The following is a 13,803-nucleotide window of genomic DNA, read 5'->3' as shown; positions in this document are numbered from 1 at the left end:
CATCTAGTTATCTTTTAGTTTATTTTTAAGACACTTTATATGAATATGAAATATAAAATAAATTATCGTAAATGTTATAGATGTTCAGATTGTTCAGTCCACTATCATCTTGTAGTGCTTCATAGTGCCTATCAAAGCTGATGAGTAAGAAGGTGCTGTTTGCTTCAGTGAAAGAAAATGAAAAGCAAAAGAAAACAATACATCATTGCACATCTTTCAAGAATAGAAAATAAGTCAAAACTTAGCAGAAACAACTTGAGTTCCTGCCTCATTCTGTCTAACAATTAAATAGTCCAGTGCATCTGAATGATTAATACAGTTTGTATTATCAATTTTAATTCTTTAAAGTCAAGACAGTAGTTGTAAGTTACTCTGTAACATGTCTTGAAAATAATGCACTGTGAAAATAACTAAGATATAGTTAAAACACCTAAAAATTACGTGGTTATATATGCAGCTTAAGGGACAGACTGCAATATCACTGAAGAATTTTAATTTCAGTATTCTTTCTTTATAAATATATACTTGTATTTGATGAGTTTATGTGTTATCAGGGTTGCTAACAGTAAAAGGCAGCTGGACCTAAAGAACTGGAAGCACCCCTTCTTTGTGAAAGTGTTGCAGTTATTCTTTTAATTGCTTGCTTTCTCTCTTTAGTAAATATGCATTTAAATAATTTGAGGTAGCATGAATATCTAAGTAAGAGATCCATGGGAGATCAGAATGAATTGATTGTAATTGTCTTTGAGTTTTGATGCCTGAGAGGTATTATATGCATTTAGTAACACTTTCTGGGGGTTTTGTTTCTCTTTTTTACTTACCAATGGAGCCTAGTTAAAGGCAGAGCTTAAGTTTTGTTTATAGTTCTGTGGAAAAGAGGCTTTTTAATTAATTATACACCTCATTAATTTTTAAATTATTGTTGAACAGAGACAATTACTGTGATAAAAAAAATACGGATGTTTTTCTTTGTTTGTTTGTGGCTCAGTACAAATGAGGCCCAAGTACGTTCTATATTTAGATATTTAGTATTGTTTGTGTTCTGAATAGATCATGATTAGTAATTAAGTATGCAGAAAAATATAGTCGATAGATAAATCAGAGGGTGTTTGCTATTGTATTGCATTTTTGTACTAAAAGAAGTTTGTTTGTCCTTCTTCAAGATTGCATTTATATTCTCATCACTCAGGTCATTTCACAGCTTCGGACCCTGAGCAGGTCAGTAACTGCTGGCTGCAAATTTGACAGAGAAATATGGTCTACTGAACTTTCTCCTGTTCTCAGTCTATGGAAGAAACTTAATCAGGTAGGAAAGTAGCTAATTTGAAAAGACAACTTTTTTTTTTTTCCTGGTAACTACATTAAAAGTAAGGTCTAAGGAATTATCTTGGATATTGAAACATACGAAGAAAAAAAGTAAGGTAAACGCATTTGAGGTGGGAAGTACAGTGTAGTTGCACATTGCCATGTCATGTCCAATTTTTCATCCACCAGTATCCTCAAGTCCTTCTCCACAGGGCTGATCTCAATCCATTCATCCCCCAGTCGTTATTGATACTGGGGATTGCTTTGACCCAGGTGCAGGACCTTGCATTTGGCCTTGTTGAACTTCATGAGCTTGTTCTCGTTTAATATTACCATTTATCTGTTGGTTACAGATAGTTGTAAAGTAAAGATCAGATGGGATAGATTCTGACAATACCTTCCATTATATGTATAAGAAGCAGATATTAGTCTTCTACCTGTCAAATGTACTTATCACTAAGAGTAGTTGGAAATAATGGTCTAACTACTTTCTAACTAATTTCAAACTACTGAAACTCAAGAAGTGTCCAGTATATGTCTGAACAGAATCTAGCTAACCTATTTATAAATTCAAAGCTGTTTTTAAAATCAGCTACTTTTTATTCCAGAGGCAAAAAATGCTTAAAAGCTTGTTAATATGTAGACAGAGATTAAGTATGTTTTAAAACTTTTTTTATTCCAGTGTTGAGTATGTAAAGCAAGGATTAATTCAAAAAAGATTATCTTACAAATACCTTGAAAATAGTTATTGTACATCTAAATGTTGATGATTTTGAAGCATAGCAAAATTTACCGCTTGACATAGGTTTGTCCTGTAGAATTTATACTTGAATAATTGGTCATAATCTTTAATTGTGGACATAATTTTATCTGTACACTCTCAATACTGTATGCTGATCACTTTTGTATTCTGTAATCTAGTGCCAAGTTTAGATAAAATAATGGGCAGCGTTTGACTGGGTATTTCTCTGGACTCAGACAGAGCTCTAGAAGGAGGATGCAGCTCTGCAGATCTCAAGCTGCAGGGAACGGCTGGTGCCTCTTCCCGAGGCTGGGCCAGTAGGAAGCAGTCTTCCAACCTGCAGGAGATGTATGCTTGTTGAGGATCTGTGTCATCAAATTAAGGAGCTGTTGGAGGAATTCAGTGGACTTTGCAGCATCAGAAATAGATTAGCTGAATCTTTTCTGAAATGCTGCAGTTTGAAGAGCCAAGCCCTCAACTTTCCTGTAGGTTGTGCCAGCAGAGTCTGTATCTGTTGGGATAGGAAGTGAAGGATGGCAAAGGCTGGAAGCTTGTGACTTCTGGCACCAGGAAGAAGGCTTCTGCTCCAGCTCAAGATTTGCGCTCATAGAACAGATTTAGTGCCCCCATAGCTGACAAGAAGCTGGGAGCTCTCTTCAGTGTTCTCAAGCCTGCTAAGCCAGATCCAAAGCATCAGGAGGAATCAGTAAGGAATAGCAGTGGTTAACTCCCTGCTGTGTGGAGAAGGATGCTCCCATTTTCTGACCTGATCTGTTATCTAGGAAGGTTTGCTGCTTGCCAGGGGTTCAGATCTGGGACATTGTGGAAAGACTGCCGAGGCTCGTCTGGCCCTTGGACTATTAGCCCTTGATGCTTATCCACATAGGCCTCAGTCATACTGCCAGGTGTATCATGGAGTGTATGAAGCATGACTACATGGGTCTGGAGGTAGCAGTTAAGGGCATGGGGGACTAAGTATTTTTAATTCTTCATCATTACAGTGAAGGTGGAGGAGGTGAGGAGGAAAGGACAGATCCTACAACTGGCTGCACAGCTGATATCAGCAACAGGGTTTTGGGTTTTATGACCATGGGACACTTTTTAAGGATTGGTGGTTGCCTGTTCAAAAGAGAAATGGTCCACATGACTAAGTGGAGCCAACAGGCTGGACAACTTGGCGAGGAGAGTTTTAAGATAAAAGTAGCAAAATAGAGAGAAGATGACCAAAAATTATGTGAGGAAGTAGCTGACCAGGTTGGCAGGAAAAGTATGTCTGTAAACATCATCATCAATAAAATCAACAAAACAAAGCTGAAAGGGGACCATCTAAAATGTATTCTGATGAACAAGGAAGTGCCTACCTGACAGAATTATGGGGAATGCTCTCACACCCTTTCTGGGAAATCATCAATAATGGGTGCAGCATGAGCAACAAAGAAGAAGAATTAGAGGTTTGCATGCAGTTGCAGATTTATGATCTCATAAGGGTCACGGGGACATGGTGGGCTTACACGTCTGTAGTGCTGCCATGGGTGGATATGGGTTCTCTCGGAAGGAAAAGCTGACAAGGTGAGGGCAGGGAGTTGCCCTTTATGTGAGAGATGAGTGGGAATGCATGGAGCTCTACCTAGAGGTGTACAACGTGGCAGTAGAGAGTTTGCAAATTAGGATTAAAAGTCAACATTATAGTGGGTATCTGCTATGGGCCCTTCTTTCTATGATGAGAAAGAAGTAGATGAGACCTTTCTCGCTTGGAAGAAGCCTCACATTCTCAGAGCCTGGTCTTTGTGAGGGAACTTAGCGGAAACTTATCCACCCTGATATCTGCTGGAAGAGCAGCATAGCAGAGCACAAGCAACCCGGGAGGTTTCTGTAGTTCATTGACGACAAATTCGCAACTCAGGTGATGGAGGATCCAATAAGGGGAAGCACTCTGCAGGACTCATACTTACCAAGAAGGCAGAACTTGCTGAGGATGTGGAGGGTAGGGGCAACCTTGGTTGCAGTGACCATGAGATGGTGGACCTCAGGATCATGAGGGAAGCGAAAGAAGCAAAAAAGCTTGCTTCCGAGAAAGTGACTGGGCATCACCTGCAGATAGGAAGTAGAAAATAAATCTATTTTGGTTTTGCTTTGCTTTGCTTCCTCATGCTGCCTTTCATTGGTTTGGGGGGGTTTGGTGGGGTTTTTTGTTTGTTTGGTGTTTTGTTATTGTTGTTTTTCATTAAATTGCCTTTGTTTTGACCAGCAAGATTTTTCATCTTATTTTCTTTCCCTGTCCTGCTGAGGAGGGGAGTGATAGAGTGACTTGGAGAGTGCCTGGCATCCAGTTAAAGTTAACCCACCATGGCTGGGTATAGCTGGGCTGGAGTTAACTTTACAGTCTGTAGTTTATTCAGATGTTCTGAAATTCCTGAGCTGGGGAGTTTATTATTCTTTGTCTATCCATAACAATAGAATCATGGAAACTACCCCTCCTTCATCCACAGTTTATTAGTCCAGCCAAAATGCATACTCTGGAATTTTTCATTGAATTTTAGTTTAATTGAAACAGATACTTAAAATCTGCTTGAAATCAGTGCACTCCTGTGTTGAAAGTTACACAAGCAAACTTCCTCTTTTTATTTAGCTGTTCTGGACTAATACAGATTGTCTTGACATTTTCATCTAGATTGCTTAATTTGAGAACATACATTTTAATTTTTACCATTTGAAAACACCCTTGTAATGAATACTGTCCTAAAACTGCTTCTGCAGTGTCTTTCAGTATGATTTAATAATAGCTTAACAGTAATCAAATTAATTAAACTCTCATGAACCTACCATTGAGTTAAAAAAACCCCAAACATATGCAGTTGTTCAGTATAAGCTTGCATGAAAGACTTTACTGAAAAAAATGAAGCCATCACTGAATAACTCTCAAACAAATGTTACACAAATTAAAAAAAAAAAGTCTTCCTTAATGTGGAAGAGGGCCCAGTACGTCCTGTTGGCCAGGGCTGGGCCATCAGAGTAATTCAGCGAGCCTCTGTCCTGGTAACTATTCTCTTCCCATGTAGCTTTCTGCCATGGCAATGTATGTAGATCAGGATCTGTATAAGCACTTCATTGTCACATAACTGGATCAGTTGGAAGTCACAGTCCAACAGAACTCAGGCATTGCCCATCATATGATAGTTTTCAAAGAAGCACAAAAATATGAGGACGCAGTGGGTCTGCCTAAGTGTTTCATCATGTCCAAAGGGCTGTCTATCATGATTAGAGAAAGACAGGAACCGTTGCCATATTTTTGTTGTAAGGTGGATGCATTTTCTGCCTTGTTTCAGGGAAGCCCTTTAGTACCTCTGTGAAAGTTAGGAAGCCCACCCATAACAAAAATGTGGAAGCAACTGCTTCAAGATGATTTTTGCTGAGTATATAATCATAAGTTGTCATGATGTGTTCTGCCTTTTTTTTTGTTGTGTTTGTAAATTGAAGGCTAACTAATTATTTTCATGAAATTGCATAGTGCTGCAAGATAATTGCAAAAGTAGTTTGAAAATTAATGGGTTGTTGCTCTTTTATCTAAAACATTAGGAACTTCAGCTTTAACAAAAGAACTTTTTTCAGCAGTGAAAAATTTGTGTAATAAACAGTGAGAGGCTAATATCTAAAAAAAACAGGCACAGAGACTTGAAGGAAGAGGAAGAATAGGTACATCACAAGGCCAGAAGGAGGTTTCTAAAATGCACCATCACCACCAAAATTGAATTTCGAATCAAATGCATAACTAGTGGGTGTATATGAGTTTTATTTTCATTACATTTTTTACATTTCTGAGGGTGCAATTTTCAGAACATACAGGAGTTTGAAAAAGCTTGAGTTGAGGAAGGTGACAAAGAAAAGCTCTGGAGCAGCTTAGGTGAGACTACGTGAAGTCTTACCTGGTACTGAGATAGTAACAAAACTGAAAGAGGGAAAATGATCGAAATCTCAAAATACACCTAATTTAATATTGGTAGCATAACGTAGTATTTAATGTTAAAGATTAGAAACTATCTTCAGTTTCTTATGATTAGGAAGAGCACTTAGTACTTCAGCGGTTCTTCATCTTAATTCCCAAGCAGGTCATTAAATGTATAAGCTGATATCGGTAGTCATGTTTAATTTTCCTATAAAAATGACAGATGGGTTGTTTTAACAAATTCTCAGGAGAAAGCATTAAAAAAAGTGATGAAATGAATATGCACGTCATAGGAGACTTATGTAAAGAACATTATTGAGGAACTTAGTGGCCTTCACTTTCAGTAAGTTTTTTGTGAATTAAGATAGCGTATGTGAAAGATTGAGCAAAACCTGCAAGTTGCAATGTCTTTGTTCTTCCTTATTTGTGCAATTAAATACTCCAATAAGAAATTATCAACTAGCTTGTGCTAGCTGTACATTACATTTTATATATGCTCGACAAACTATGGTCTCAGAAACATTGAAGTGAAACTGGTACTGTGATTTCAGGATGAATGCAAAGACAAAATACAAAACATAATATTTCTAAGGACTGTATGTTTCTTACACTTTGAACAGTAAGTAACTTTGCTGTATACCTTTTTAATAATGTGGGAGGGAAGACCTTATCATTCATTTTTCTGTCGGTCATAAACCAAAATATTTGTATTACTCTTTCACTTAGCTTTTCTGATATTTTTGCTTTGTAGTTGAGTGCAGTGTGAGCTTGAAATGAAAAACAGGTGGAAGTTCTGACAAACTTACAGTATCTGGGAATGATTATGGAGGCAGACATCTTGTATGTTCTGGAAAGCAAGATGCCATGTGACAATTCAGAAGTTTATTTAATCTGAAAAAAAGTAAAACTACTTGTTATTTTAAGAAAAGCGACTTCAGAGAAAGTAAAATCTGATTTTACTTTAAATAAATTACTAGAGATTGAAGTAGCAAAACATTTTTTTTCCTAAAGGCTAGGGTTTTCTTTTTGCATTTGTACCGTGTAGAATTTTCCAATAAACACTTAAATTCCATAACAGGAATTCAGGGCAGCATCTTGTCACATGTCAGGTTGGCGGTTTCAGAACACATGCTAAAATATACTTATGTAATAAGCTGCATAGGAATTAAGATTTGCAAAACGATACCATCTCTTGAAGTTATTGAATAAATTTGGATTTTCAGTGGCTGTAATGGAATGGAAGTAAGTAATAAAAATGTCAGTGTGAAAGCAGCAATACTTCTCAGAGTCTGAGTTACTCAGGATTTACACATAAAATTGTATTTATTTTTTATTTTTTATTTATTTGTATTCGTTTTGCTTCCAGGTCAAACTAGTCTTATCAAAGCAAGAGCTGCATCTGGCAGCATGGTTTATAGTATCCAGTATAATTTTGTTTTGCTGAGTACACTACTGCTTTTTATTGACACATTAACACAAATACTAAAAGCAGTGATTGAGGTAAATGATGATTTTTCAGAAATTCCAATACTTTTGAAGTAATTGGGTAGACAGAGTTGTCTGAGAATAGTGGTGCCTTTACTGAACATCTCAGGGACAATCTGAAAGTATCATTAATCCAGTGTCAGAAAAGGGGGGATATCTGCATTACTTCAAAGCTAACAAGGTCGTATGAAGTATTCCGAATTAAACAAATAATACATTGTATAACGTAATAGTTTCCCTGAGTTTGTTAACTGGACATCATGTGTTCTTCTTTAGAATTCTAACCTGATTCATCAGAAAGCGTCCCCTCCTGTGGAACAACAAGGATCTCCAATCTTGTCATTCATTACTCTGGAACAATTCAATGCCGTTCGCCTTGTGCAAAGTGTCCATCAGTCACTTGCTTCCTTAAGTAAAGTCATCAGAGGTACCTCCTTACTAAGTTCTGAAGTACAAAGACTAGCAACTGCTCTGCTAAATCAGAAGGTAAGTCATTTTGTCATGGGTTTACATTACAAGAGATAAAGAAACCCAAGGGAACTGAACAAAATTCTGATATGCATTTTCATGTCACCATTTATTCTAAGTTCTTTTATTGATAGACTCTAAAATTGAATTCTTACCTTGATAGTGACTCTAAAACAGAATTATGCTTTTTTCTGGAATGAAACCTGAGAAAAATCTTGCTTCAAGTACTTGCAGAAGCTTCTGAGTATATTATGCTTTTATCAGGCTTTCTCTGAAAGACAAATCTGATAAGATTAGAAGTGGTGGAATACTATTTCCATTTCAAATACCAAATCATGCTAGATAAGTCAAACATATTAGCCAATAGAACATGTAAATCTGTCCTTTTCCTTAGTTTTCACAGTGTCTTAAAATCTAAGTTTTACTGCAGTTGTAATTACAATTCGCTCTCTGCATTTACTCAGCATGGATTATTGCCCTATCACACGAGACAAGCTGTGCGTACCATACCAACCTATCAATAATCTCACCCTATATTCTTGATATATGAGAAAAGCAACTGAAATTTGTACATGTACTTTCTCCATGTTTTCTGGGCATGTTTATATACTGGTACAATTAGTGACTGCAAAACATGATCTGTCTTTAATAACTAGATAATTGGATTCTAAAGATAGTCAAACATTGGTGTGAAAAGCTGTAGTTTTATTTCACGGGCAGCAACTGATAAATAGTGTTGATGCTAATACATTGATTTTGAGATTTGCCTTACAATGAATGGCAATTCCTATTAACATCTTGTTTATCTTCATGCAAGGAACAAGTATTGTTAAAAAAGATTGTTGTACATTTATTGATCTATGAAATTTCTAATTAAAACAATAATTAAATGCTTTGTGTTTTCAGATTCACAAGACAGCATTTGTTAGCAAAATTGTAGTACAACTGGAATAAATTAACATTTTCATGTTACCAACCTCATTGCCTTTTTAAGCATGTTTTGACTGCATGGTAGAAATTGGTGCAAAATGTAAGTCATAGTGAATGCAAATGATACATGTAATGGCAATTTTTTAGTATTTAGAGTTATATTTCTTGTTACTGAAGAGAGTATGGCTTGCTTGTGTGCTTAAGCTGCACTCTTACATTGGAAGCAGCAGGAGCTATGAAGCTGATCACTGTCACTAAACTGTACTTAAAGATTCTGTGCATTTTTAGCTCTCACAAACATCAGTGCCTCCTGATGTATCGAATAAAACGTTCCTGGCATTTCATCTGCTTACTTACCTGCTTACTTTGACAGAGATGCTTTTATTGGATTGTGACCATAAAGCAATCTTTTTAGCAGCCCTCCAGAGAGGCTAATGCCACTTTCTTGGCATGGCAGCTAAACCTCATGGCAGCTACACCTCACTATATTTATCATCTTAAAGTGATTATTTAATGTATTTTCTATACACTGTTCTTGTATAGTTTAGTATGGTCATGCATTATGTAATAAAGGACTATTTTTAAAAACTTATATTTTAAAAGCACCAATACTGTAGTTATTTTAAGATTATAGCACTTGAAGAAGCTGCTAATTCACCAATAGAAACATGAAACTCAATAAATAAATGACTTCTAATGGTTTCAGTGGTGTGCATTATTTGTGCAAAATTGATATGTTACTGTACACCTGAAATATGCTTCCATACTAACTAGTAATTAGCTAAGCTGTTACTTTAAACTTAGAGTGATTTAATGATATATTAGCAATATTAGGTGAATGCCTTCTACGTGAGTGGTGAGCTGCCTGTAAATTCATATCTAGCAAAAGACTCTGCAAAAATGCAAGGATAATGCGTTGTACTTGAGTTTAAAATACAAAGGATTTCCAAGAAATCATAATTATGCAAACGAAAACCCCATACATGCTTTATTAATTGTCTTCTAGTTTATTCAGCTTGTTTATCAATGGCCTGGATGCAGGGCTAGAGTGCACCCTTAGCAAGTTTGCTGCTGATACAAAGCTGGGGGAGTGGGTCATACACCTGAAGGCTGTGCTGCCAGCACAGGGACCTTGGTAGGCTGGAGAACTGGGCAGAAAGAAACCTAATGAGGTTCAACAAGGGCAAGTGTAGGGTACTGCACCTAGGGAGGAAGAACCCCAAGTACCAGTACAGGTTGAGGGCTGACCTACTAGAAACCAGTTCAGCAGAGAAGGACCTGGGAGTTTTGGTAGATATCAAGTTGACCATGAGCTGGCAGTGCGCCCTTGCGTCCAGGAGGGCTGATAGTATCCTGGGGTTCATCGGGAGGAGTGTGGCCAGCAGGTTGAGGGAGATGATCCTCCCCCTCTGCTTGACCCTGGTGAGGCCACATCTAAAGCACTGTCTCCAGTTCTGGACTCCTCAGTACAAGAAAGATAAAGAGCTTCTGAGAGGGTCCAGTGGAGGCCACAATGATGATCAGGAATCTGGAGCATCTTTCTTATAAGGAGAGATTGCAGGACGTGGGCCTGTTTAGTCTAAAGAGAAGACTGAGAGGGCATCTTGTTAATGCATATAAATATCTCAAAGGCGGGTGCCAGGAGGATGGTGCCAGACTCTTTTCAGTGGTGCCCAGTGACAGGATGAGGAGCAGTGGCCATAAACTAAAACGCAAGAAGTTTCACCTCAACATGAGGAAGAATTTCTTTATATTGAGGGTGGCAGAGCACTGGAACAAGCTGTCCAGGGAGGTTGTAGAGTCTCCCTCCCTGGGGACATTCAAAACCCACCTGGACACGTTCCTGTGTGACCTGCTCTGGGTGGATCCTGCCTTGGCAGGGGGGTTGGACTAGATGATCTCCAGAGGTCCCTTCCAACCCTAACAATTCTGTGATTCTGTGGTTATTAATTAGTGTCCCCAGATCCAGATATTTTCTGACTTTTATCTATGAAAGGTACACACTGAATATTTGCTTTGAAAGATACTTTTTCTGGCAAACTTCTGTGATCACATTTTGACAATCTCTTCAGTCCATATGCTATTAGATAGTGAACCCCCTTGAAAATGCAGCTGTAATTGTTAAACAGTATAAACTGTTTATTCTGTTCAGCATCTTCAGTATTATGCAATATTCCACAGATAATGATTTACATCAATTCTCTTTCACATAAATAGGACAATCTTGCAGAGTCAATTTCAGTGTACTTTACAGATTCATGTGGAGTAGGTACAGTTATGTTTTTATTCTTAATTTTATAAGGAGAGAATCTAACAGGGGACCTTTTCAGCTTTTCTTTTTGAAGTCAATGAGAAATTTGTACAGGGAGGTCTTGCAGGGTTTTATTCTCAGGTGTTGTTCTACAAAAACTTTAACATGATGAGAAAATAATCCTGTGGAAGATTCACTTCACTACAGAGCAACACAACTGCATATTCAAGTCTGAGAAGGCAGCAGCAAAGGAGTGGGAACCTGTGGTTGCAGTTGAACGATGGATCATGGCTTTCCAAGAGGGACTCAGTTTAGGCCTTTTTGAAGTGTTTGTGTTTGATTCTTGGATAGCAGAAGTTCTTGTAAATTCTCCATCAGTACTGTATCTCTATGTGCCACATAAATAATAGTGGGAATATGACCTTCCTATTAGTGGTTGTTTGCTTTGGGCATTATACTACTTATACGGCTTTTTTTCTTTGTTAGATATATTTGATCTCCAGATTATTTCATTTCATTCAAATTGCTAGCTTAAAATGTAATGATGATGGTTTTTCATTAAATATATTTTTGTTTCAGTGTCCCATTGCATGGCAAAGCAAGTGGGAAGGTCCAGAAGATCCTTTACAATATCTTAGAAGTCTTGTAGCTCGAGCACTTGCTATGCAGGTAATTTTAAAGAGTCATTTTACCTCACTATGCTGATGGTCAGTGACACAGTATATTATGTGAATTGCGCTACAGTAAGCCTTTATAAACTGAAGTCCCAAGGATTTTTGGATGTGTGAAAAGGCATATAAAAATTTAAGGATAGATGAGAAATGTGAAGACAGCAGACTGAGCAATTTAAAGTCAGTAACTTTAAATACAGTAATGTTGTTTGTTGCTTCACAATAGATTTACATCTTAGATTTTAATCATTAGTTTATCTGATGAACTCTGGGGAAAAAAGTATATTTACTCAGATGAATCTTTACATCAAGACAAGACATAATCTTTAATTTGGAGAGATATGTATAAACAGAAAAAGTGAAGCAACTCTAATAGAGCTAATGTAGAAATTCATAGAAGACTAGTCTTTGAGGCAAATAAAGAAAACATCCACATTCTCCAGGTTTACAAGTGGCTATAGTAGAAGGTGCAGGGTCCAACAACAACTTTGTCGATCTACAGTCTGACAGTAAAAAATACAAATTTTAGTTGAGGTAAATCTATCTATACTTTGACAGAAGAGGTATTTTTAAGTTAATAAGCAGACAAATAAAAAAGGTCATTTACCTAAATTAATTAGTATTTAAGGGAACAGATTTCATCATGTTGGATACATAAAGAGGAAGCTCTGAGAATCTTCCAGAGAGGAAGGTTCCTTTAGGAGGGACAGATCTTTGATTACCTCCAGGCAATAAATAGAAAGCTGCTGGTTTTGACCTTAATTAACACAGTCTTGTCCAGTGGGATATGAAGAAGATTTCTGTGGACATTAGTGTTGACTGTCAGATTCAGCAGGAATATTTGAGGGACATATGATTTCTAATCATTACTTTTTCTAAATAAACTGTCAAATGGATGTTTCCAAAGTATTAATAAGATTCTTGTTATGCAAACTATTTCTTCTGGCTAATGTTTAACTTTTCTTTATCCTTTCCTTCACAAAAAGGCTCAAGTTATAAAGTGCAAATGTGTATAGCAATAAGTGATAATGCATGTTCAGATGTTATTTGGTCGTATAGGTAGAGTTGAACTCAGTCCCTTTTGTCTTTTGACTGACTATTGTAGTCGTCATTATTAAAAAAGCATCATTTGTGGTTCAGTCGGCAGTGTTGGTACCTTGCAGTTTGCGGCTCCTGCCTTTACTTGGTTCTGACCAAACTGCGCATAATTTTCCTTACTTGCACAGTTTTTTTTTAAATGGAAGCCCAAGATTAGAGTTCAAGCATCTGTGTGGAGTGCACCTCCCATGGAAAGTAGAGATAATGTAACAGTGTAACAGGCTGAAATTAGTGTTACCAGTAATAGATGATTTTCAACCAAGCATATTCAAAAAGTTCTTATTTCCATATATTACTCCAGTGAAGTATTGACAAATGTGCTGCATTATGTTACCATGATAGTAATCTTCCTTTCTCATTGTTCAAACTGCTGACAAAATTGTACACTTGGAGTACTCATTTTAATGAAAGTTATTGTGAAGAAATCATTTACAATTTTAAACATTTACTTACTGTAAGAGAGGGACAGATTATTAAGGCAGAGCTTTACAGTAGACATCTGCTTGTATCCATATGCAGTAAATTCTATTAATTTTTTGTTAATGACAACAGAAAGTAGTGACAAATGACCAGGTTCTGGTTCTTACATATTTTTTATGGGTCTTTTTAATGTCAAATGTGTAATGCAGTTGTATTTGAAACAATTCTTAGTAATAACATTTTCAGTCTGTTTTGCTTCTCAAGCTTCTAGTCAGATCACATCTGAAACAAAATTTGTTTTTGTTTTTGTATGTATTTTACAGAAAAATGTTGATTATTTCTAATTATGCATTTCAGTCATCCTTTTCTTTAAATGTGATTCCAATTCATATTTGTGCATATTACACCAAGATTTTGATTAGCCTTGATCATTTTTAATTAACTTTCCTATTTTGTGAGTTTTCATTATTGATTTTATAAATGTAATTTC

General features: G+C 36.7%; 1 protein-coding gene across 5 annotated transcripts in view; it reads left to right on the top strand.

The window, feature by feature from the left end:
• DYNC2H1 (dynein cytoplasmic 2 heavy chain 1) overlaps nt 1–13,803 on the top strand; it is a 156,057-nt gene that overhangs the window by 114,883 nt on the left and 27,371 nt on the right. For 4 of the 5 annotated variants that reach the window (XM_030475679.1, XM_030475678.1, XM_030475677.1 and 1 more), the window contains 3 exons: nt 1,190–1,306; nt 7,752–7,961; nt 11,704–11,793. In XM_030475679.1, coding sequence (XP_030331539.1) covers nt 1,190–1,306; nt 7,752–7,961; nt 11,704–11,793 — 417 coding nt within the window. The remainder of the gene's footprint in view (nt 1–1,189; nt 1,307–7,751; nt 7,962–11,703; nt 11,794–13,803) is intronic. The other variant, XM_030475680.1, reaches the window with a different exon arrangement.

Source organism: Strigops habroptila, chromosome 2, assembly GCF_004027225.2.
Source record: "Strigops habroptila isolate Jane chromosome 2, bStrHab1.2.pri, whole genome shotgun sequence".
In the NCBI taxonomy this organism is placed as follows: domain Eukaryota; kingdom Metazoa; phylum Chordata; class Aves; order Psittaciformes; family Psittacidae; genus Strigops; species Strigops habroptila.
This window is presented reverse-complemented; position numbering and strand designations above follow the sequence as displayed.